At 29.5% G+C, this 9732-nt stretch overlaps 1 protein-coding gene across 1 annotated transcript; it reads left to right on the top strand.

The window, feature by feature from the left end:
• The first annotated feature begins 3044 nt into the window (after positions 1–3044).
• LOC123922794 (ATP synthase subunit alpha, chloroplastic-like) lies at positions 3045–3476 on the top strand. The gene has a single exon (XM_045975484.1). The coding sequence runs from the start codon at positions 3045–3047 to the stop codon at positions 3474–3476; it is 432 nt and encodes a 143-aa protein (XP_045831440.1).
• The last annotated feature ends 6256 nt before the right edge of the window (positions 3477–9732 follow it).

The raw sequence follows: 9732 nt of genomic DNA, 5'->3' as shown, positions 1-9732 counted from the left end.
CTGTTCTTCTGACCTGCAATGACACAATTATATCACTCCATCAATATGCTTGCACTATCATACATTATGGGATTCTTACCGAGCTTAATGGATGAGATACGTATAAGAAAATTATTTTGCACCTCTTATGTGACTGTCCAAGCTGATGAAGAATTCTTCTAAGCCAAACACACCTTGCAGAGCTTGTAGCAATTAAGTACATTAATTAGATATCCTACAATATGCTTGTATTTGGTTGCATATACATCTTTTTCATTCTCATCTTTAGTCGGCTTTGTGAAACAAAGTATCTCATCTTTCTTAAGTCAATCATAGCAAAATTTTCCTTCATCTAAGTCTTTGAAATTTTCTAACATTTCTTATCATTTCCTATGTAGATAAGATCATATACATACAGACTGACTATATCATGCTTAACTCATGCGGACACTTATCAAACTTCTCTTGACAGAAGTAATATTCTATCTTACTGTACCAAGCTCTTGGGGCTTGTAAAAGAGCATATAATGTCTTTCTCAACTTGTACACCTTGTTCTTTTATTCCTTCTGATAACCTATAGGTTGCTTAACATATACATCTTCAACTAATTTCATCATGAAAGAAGGCACTCTTAACATCAAGTTGATACACACGCCAATTTTGACAAGTTGCTAAGGACAAGATAGTTCTTATAGTATCCCACCTTGGCACAGGAGCAAAGACTTCATTGTAGTATATCTCATATTGCTCAGATTAGCCTTTAGCAACCGATCTTGCCTTGTACTTTTCAACGTCACCATTGGCATTGTATTTAGTTTTATAAATTCATTTCACACCAATCTTTTTAGCTCCTATAGGCAATATTGTTAGCTCACATGTACTATTTCTTTCAATGAACTCAATCTCTTAATCTATTGCTTTTCTCCACACTTCAAGTTTGGCAGCTTCATTGTATGTGATTGGATTCTCATTAGCACTAAACACTGCTAAATTATTCAGCTGATCCTCTTCTTCTGTTACCAATCCAGTAACATAGTCTCTAAGGTAGCAAAATGGTGATCCTTATATAGCCTTATTACAAATAATCCTAGTTACTTACATCACAAGGAACAACACTTTGGCATAATTACAAGATTAAGCCTAACAGAAGTAAGAAATTGACCAAATCTGGAAACCACAAAAAACAATTGCAGGCCGAATGTGATTAAGATAACAAGCTTGCCAATCATTTTATTTTGGGTAGATGGGTAGATCTGTTAGGATATTTCCAGAATTTTTGTGAAGTCTGATACTTGGCATAGAAAAATTCCAGGTTTGATTTGAGCTACTTCAAAATCTTTGGAAAATATATGATTAAATATCATTCTACTTTATGAAAATTCTAACACACAGTATGATTTTTTTATTTTTTATTTTTGTACAACACATAGTATGAATTTTACACTATTTAAAATTTTAACACTTGAACTTAATTTTTTTTATTAAGACACTTGAACTTAATTACATCATTTCAAGATTAACATATAAAAATCTTGACTATATACAAAACTGAAAAATTTAACAATCTTTTCTAAATGGGTTGGGCTTGTTGTTTTAAAATATAAGCACCCTAACCAAACCACTTCAAGTATGATTGAGTTGGAAATTTTCTATCCCACCCACTCACTTTCTCTCCTACCCCCCTAGCAATTCGGAAAACGTTTTCCGAATTTTTTATAGTGTAAATTTTACACTAGAAAAACTGTTCGGAACATATTTTCCGATTTTTTTTGCGCGCTAGGGGAGTAGGCGAGAAAGTGAGTGGTGGGATGAGAAAATTTCATTGAGTTGGTTCGAATTGAACTTTAATTTCAACGGATTCAAATAAAATGGATTTTGATTGGTTTGAGTTACCGAGTTGAACAAGTCATCTCTGAATCCATGAATACCCCTAGGCCTGAGAGCTAAGCTAGCGGAGTATTGCTGTTATTTGGACCAAATTATTATTATAAATACCGCTTGTAACACTAAAACTCTAATTCATTCATCTAATAGAAACGAATGGTAGCGGCTTCTACAGTCGAAGACGTACTCACCATTTGAGAAACTCCGTTTTCAAACTTTTTGTGTTCATTGTTTGCTTTATTCTTTTGGCCTTTTGGTCTTTCTTTGAGAAAATAGAATTACAAATGTTATCACACTAAAAAGGTATAGTTTAAGTGTCAACGTCTATTCCAATGTATGCAATCTGATTCATGAACAAAATCAGGAATTTAAGATCGTGGAACCAAGTTATAAAGAACACAATTTAGTAAAGAAAATTATAATTTCAAATGCATAACATATGCAAGAAATGTTATTATAACTAAAATTTTCTTATGAGTAAATAATGCATAATTATGTATTTATATGTTGAGTGTAAAAGATGTTAGCTTGGAAGTGAAGGCAACAACGCACCCTTTAAAAAAAGTAAACAAATACTTTTCTTTATCTCCCAAATGAAGATGAAACATATACTTCGAACTATGGATACAATTTTAAAATGGTGAAGTACCCGTACCGAGTACTGGCATGGTACACATCAGTCTGTATCTATTTTTATTTGGTTGCTTTTGCACGGTGGATACAGCCAAAACGTATCGGCGGTTGAAAAATCTCTTTAAAATACGATGATTTTTTTATTATATTTCAACAATCCCTCTCACTTTTGATAAAAATAGTGGAGACTGTGTACAAAAAAAATTTAAATCTCCTAATATGATAATAGTAATTCACTTAAAATATAATTTTTCTAATATTTTATATTAAGGTACTCTTAACTAAATTGTACACATATATACCTAGGCAACTCTTAACAATAAGTCACTTCTACTTAATCAAGTTCAACGGAGGGTTTTACAACAAGCATTACAAGGAGCTCTGGGAACTCTGAATAGTTACTTAAACAATGAGTTACATTTACGTACGATCAGTGCTAATATTGGTATGTTTGGGGCAATGAAAGAGAAAAAGAACTGATTAGTCGTTCGACTATAATATAGAGTATAGGCATTATTTTTTTTTCTTCGAAAAAGAATCAATCTTAATGGTAACCCTTCGTGCAGATGAAATTAGTAAACTTATCCGTGAACGTATTGAGCAATATAATACCAAAGTAAAAATTGTAAATACAGGTACGATACTTCAAGTAGGCGACGACATTGCTCGTATTTATGGTCTTAATGAAGTAATGACAGGTGAATTAGTAGAATTTCAAGATGGTACTGTAGGCATTGCTTTGAATTTGGAATCCAAAAATGTTGGTGTTGTATTAATGGGTGATGGTTTTTTCATACAAGAGGGAAGTTCGGTAAAAGCAATAGGAAGAATTGCTCAGATACCCGTAAGTGAGGGTTATTTGGGTCGTGTTGTAAATGCCCTAGCTAAACCTATTGACGGTCGAGAAGAAATTTCAGCTTCGGAATCTCGGTTAATCGAATCTCCCGCTCCCGATATTATTTCCAGACGTTCCGTGTAAAAACATACACCATGACACAAGCTATTATTCGTTAAGACTTCAGATGGTGTACGTGACAAATTATGTCTTTCATGCCTACCAGCTGAATTATTTCTTTGTGCTTATACTACTTTTAACTAATTTTTGTAAGCGATTTACAAAAAAATATCTTAAAAATACATATTAATGAACTAAATATGTGAATATTGTCTTTAAGGGTGCGTTTGATCCGTTAAAGAGTAAGTACTGAACAGAACAGCACAAGACAGAACATCACAACACATGGCAGAACAGCACAGAACAAATTTTTATGATATTGAACAATTTTTGTTTTATATGATATTTGGTGAACAAAATGATATTTTGGTATTTTAGACAAGTTGTATTTGCGACAAAAAGTTGTGCTGTGGTTTAGTGAGGGACAAAAAATTCTATTTGTGTGCTGTCCCTTGCCTCCAAATTTATCCGGTCCCTGAAACAGTTTTACAATCAAACACAGTACAATTGAAGTTGTCCTGTCCAATCCCTTATTTTTTTACCAGATCAAACGCACCCTAAGAGACTTATAATTACCGTTTGTCATTTTTAAATAACATTGAGTGTAATTAAATAATATCGAGTGTAATAGGATAATTTTATTCATTATCAATATATGTATAGAAAAGTATTGAATCATTAAAAAAGTTAGGGGCGGCCATGGCCCAACATCTCTGCAGTCTGGTTGATGTCTTTATTTTTATCTTATGCAGAAACAATATACTACATGTTTTAAGTTTTAACAATGAAAGTGAATGCTGTCAAAAACAAAAAAAACAATGAAAGTGAATGAATTATAAATGTTCTGGTAAATTCTAATATGGACCACTTCATCAAGTGGTTCATAGTGGACGAGTCACGAATAACATTATAACGAATACGAATTTTATAAAATCCACCGTTGGATTGAAAGTTTAGATCATATAGATCATCCATAGAAAAATTTAGAAAAATTGAAAATCATTTGATATGTTATTGAGATATATCAAGATGAGTTTAATTGTTGTGTACTGTCGGTGTAAAAAAAATTTACACACATTCAATGATGTGTTGCCACATCATTTAATGAATATGACACATCATGTGTTTTTAAATATCATACATAACGTGTCGGTATATTATTAGACGCATGTGTAAAATAATTTTACACCGACAGTGCATATAAATTAAATTCTATCAAGATTAACGTTTTATTAAATAACGTAAATCTTGATGGGTCTCAATAACATATCAAATGATTTTCAAAAAATTCTATAAAATTTATGGATGATCTATACGATATAAACTTTCAATCCAACAGTAAATTTTGTAAAATTCATATTCGGTAAATCACTTGTCCACAATGGACCACTTGTGAAAATGGTCCACCGTAGCATTAGCCGTAATGTTCTAACTATTTTCCATTTCCATAAAAACAATCAAACTAGTATTTTAGTCTTTTAAGGGAAATAAGTAGTATAGTTAATATACTTATAAAACAAGGAATTTTGATAAATATCTATCTATATATATATATATAAATCATAGATAGTTGTGGAATTGTCTATCTAAACCCTAATCCACAAACCAATGAAAACCTTTCATTTAGTCTCATCATCCACTTACATCCATTTAATGTGGGGTACTAATTGTAATAATAATAATAATAATTATTATTATTATTATTATTATTATTATTATTATTATTATTATTGTTTTGGGTTATTATTCATTTTAAATTTTTTTGTTCATTTTATTATTTTGTGTATTTTATTGTTTTTTTTTTTTCAAAAAAGTTAATGTTTTTGCTAATAATCTTTTGTCTAATCTTTGTAAATATAAGGAGTTGGTCGATTGTCAGGACTACTTTCTAATGTTAGTAAAAAAAAATAGATAAAATAAAATTTACAAATGGTTGTTATGCCCTGTATGATTTTTATCATATTCGATATTTGGGTATGAGTTAAGTTGGTTTATCTTTGCTCCAATAAGTTTCAAATTAATATAAATGTCAAATTCGATAATATAGTAGTTTTTTGGTAAGAGATAATGAAGTAGTTTATCCAACTCAGAATCCTTCAATGAGATTTATAATACAAATAAAAACTTATGTTTCAACATCGATTGTTTTCCATGGTCAATTATATGTTGTCATTTCCATAGTTATTTTGAAGAATGAGTTAAAGATATTGCTAATCAATGTTAATGAAGAATATATCAAAGTAACTTCAAATGTGATGTATAAATAAGTTTTTTAAATGTATAAGCATCTATATATATATATATATATATATATATATATATATATATATATATATATATATATATATATATATATAATTCCTAGATAGTTGTGCAACCACTAATCTAACCACAGTGTATGAGTATGACCATAAACCGTTTTCATAGTGACATGCATGACAATTTATGGATTACCAACTTATTTTGGTAGATGCAATAAGATCCATCGCAATCTTTTCGAAATGTATAAACACATCTTTAACTATCTTATATTTACATCACTTTTATTATTATTATTATTATTATTATTATTATTATTATTATTATTATTTTGTTGTTGTTGTTGATGTTATTATTATAATTTTCATAATATTTATTATTTCAATTTATACGAATGATTTTTCAACATTATAATATAAAATACCGCATAACACCCGTGCATCGCACGGGTGTGGGACTAGTTGTATAAATATTATTCAATATATATTGTCAAAAATATATTACTTAATATATAATTTTAAAATTTTATTATTTAATTACGGTCTAATTATTTACCTAATAAAATTTAAATTGATACGTACTCACTCTCATTTACTGACAAAAAGTAATAATTTAAATTGATACATCTATCGGCTTATTTCGTGGAAGTACTTTTGTTGGGAAAATGACATGCATAGAAAAAATAAAAGAACACAATCATACTATAAGAATATAACGTGAAAACTCCAAAATCAGAGAAAAAATCACGACCGTTGTCAAAACCGACAACCAGATAATAAATACTATGTAAAAATTGTTACAACACATGGACTACCTTCAACCTTCCCTCGACCCCCAGAAACAGTTTAAATTTATTTCCGATCGGTGCATCTAAAAACACTGAACTTAGGTCTATTATATAGCCTTGATTTTCTCATTGCTTCACCACTCTAAGCGATGTGGAACTTCTCCGATAGCTAACATTTAATCTCCTTTTTTATTTAAGAAACTAGGTGATGTAAGACTTAACGATCAACCCTAATAACTTTTAGCTAAGAATCTTTTATGAATGACGAGTAAAATCTTTTACTTTGTATTGTTAGGTAATGGAGGGGTGTTGAAGCTCTTGCTTTTTGAGTTGTTTTAGGGAAGTACTTTTTGTACTTCATGAGTTCTTTGGATGAAATACTATTTGTACTTTATTTCATTTAGATTTTTTTATTTTCTATCAACTAGTTTATTGGCTAGAAAGTTCATTTTAAAGGTGAATAAGTGAAATGTTTGAAGTTTGAATCCCGACTCCTGCATAATATATCAAGAAGAAAAAAAAAGTTGAAGTATATATTTTAGTGAGACTATTTCTTCCAATAATTTTTGGCAGTTCAGAAACAAAAATACTATCAAGAAGAAATAATCTCATCAACAAAAATAAGAATTAAGTCTATAAGAATGAATTAAACTATTTTTTTTTGTACAAGAATGAATTAAACTCTAATAATGTGATAAATTACATTCCATCACGAGAAGAATAGCTCTCAGAAGGAGAGATGCAAAGATCAATCACAGGTAGGACAAGACAATAAGAGGGTGTCCAATCTTTCTGACCCATTGGAATCCAACATGACATCACAACAAACTTTATCAATTTCAGCATAAAGGTAGATGCCCCACTCATAAAGGAATAAGGGGAGTTAAAAATTTTATCTAAAAACCACTTTTAAGATAAAAGTTTAACCTTATCTACCCGATACTCGACATAAAAAGTCCCTCCAAAAAGAATAATTCATTTCGAGATTTTGAGATAGTCCAGTATGCCAATGTCAAACATTAATTAAAATATGTATTGTTATTTGCTTTTACTTTCATTATTTATCAAATTATTCATTTAACGTGGCTTTCATGTTACTAGCCAAAATATTTTCTACTTTGGTGTGCAGAGGAAAGAAAAATTAGAGTAAGCAATCTTTGATTTGTCAACAACCATGAATGTGTCTTCACTAACTACTGCATTTAATCACTAGTGGTCACCTCGATCTTCACTTGTCAGCAACCATCAACCTTCGTCTACTCTTGTTTACTTCTTCTTATTCTTCCACCGACATTTATATGCTGTCAAATGAAATTTAAGCTAAAATTATTTCATATTCTTATATCATTAAGTTTTAAAATGGTTATTTTCTACGTTTCCTTTGATGAGTAGTAAAAAGTTTATCCAACATTCAATAAAAATTAACCACATAATTGAATTTGTACGTGGGATAAAAATTATTTTATGAGTACCCAAAACACTATACATGACTAGATTTGATCTAATAGTGAGAGATTTGAGTAGTATACATGAGATATTAAGTTTGATTCCGTTGTAAACATAAAAAAATAATTAAAAATAAGTGCAAGTGGTAAGAGTTGAACCTTTTAAGAAAGGTAGTCAGAAGTTTGATTTATGGCTCGTGCTTATTAAAAAAAATTGTTAGAAAGAGAAAATTGACCTTATTTATTATTTTACAGGTTTTTCGTCGCAAAAATTGTACTAATCAGTTTAAATCTATCTGCCGAATTCAAGATTATTATGACTTATTTTTTTAGAAACTGAGAATTAATACAACAAAACAAGAAATTAAGTTAAAAAAAAAAAATCAATCAATATACCATTTCCCCGATATGGCATATTTGATTGGTTCCACTTTGAGTATGAGGTCAAGTTTATCATGCACAAGCTCCTAATGTTGTGTATGGTGAACAAGTAATAATTTATATTATAACGAATACGAATTTTATAAAATTCACCGTTGGATTGAAAGTTTATATCATATAAATTATTCATAAGAATTTTGAAATTTTTTGAAAATAATTTGATATGTTTTTGAGACTCATCAAAATTAACGGTTTATGAGTTTTTATTAAATACCGTTAATTTTAATGGGTCTCAATAACATATCAAATAATTTTTAAAAAATTTCAAAATTTTTATAAATGATCTATATAATGTAAACTTTCAATCCAACGTGTATTTTGTAAAATTCGTATTCGTTATAATATAAAATTCGTATTCGTTATAATATAAATGATCACTAGTCCACCATGCACAAGAAGTTTGTGCATGTTAGACAAATGATAGGTTATGTATGATTATTACGGAAGGTATATTCGAATTAAAATTGGTTAGATACTTTGTTACATTCTAAGCAAAAACAAGTGCGTGACGCTGACGGAGTCCACTTTACCAAATGAATGTGTCTTTTTACCTTCACCTTCTACGTTTATTACTTAACTAACATTCATATTTTTCTTCCTTAAAATAGAACCAAATTCATTCACGGAATAGTGAAAGTGAAATACATCATTGTCTTCAAAAACTATCTTGACGTGATCATGAAAACAAGACAACTTTTTCTCAAATGAAAAGAAAGTAACACATAATAAAAAATTATTCAAAGTGTTAAAGCTAAATTGATGTGTTCCATTAATTATCTTTGTTTTATAAAATTAATTATATCTCTCAATTTGCACACTAATCATAATTAATATGATATAAATGATAGATGTTTGAGTCTCTCAAGTTGAAAGAAAGGAAAAAAATACTAAAACATACTAGTAGCATATATTTAGTATATTTAGTATTACGGTGACACAATCACGGTGACCCATCGTAGTTTTACAAGCAGAGAAAGCTGCAGACATTTCAGCAGCCGAGGATCGAAATAGCTTGGCGAGTCACAACGATTCTAACATACTTACCTACTGTGATATCACAGGCATAGTATAAGAAAATTTATCCCAATTCAAATGTCATCCATTATTAAATTGAAGAGAATGTGCTTTATAACTGCTTTGCTAGCAACCATCTGAAAACTCCAATCTAATCTAATATATGATCACAAAACATTGTCAATTGATAAGTATCTTTACAGAATGAACTAATTAATCAAGAATGATTCTATATACCATATTCTAATCACAATAGTACTAGTGCCAAAAAGTTCTGCTTAATTTTCAGTAACACTATACTTGATGCTAGAACTGACCCAAACCAAATTAAGCT

This window comes from Trifolium pratense, linkage group LG4 (genome assembly GCF_020283565.1).
Source record: "Trifolium pratense cultivar HEN17-A07 linkage group LG4, ARS_RC_1.1, whole genome shotgun sequence".
NCBI classification, from domain to species: domain Eukaryota; kingdom Viridiplantae; phylum Streptophyta; class Magnoliopsida; order Fabales; family Fabaceae; genus Trifolium; species Trifolium pratense.
This window is presented reverse-complemented; position numbering and strand designations above follow the sequence as displayed.

What these genes read in the sequence shown, in the direction of transcription:
- LOC123922794 (XM_045975484.1), top strand. Translation starts at nt 3,045, where the DNA reads ATGGTAACCCTTCGTGCAGATGAAATTAGTAAACTTATCCGTGAACGT.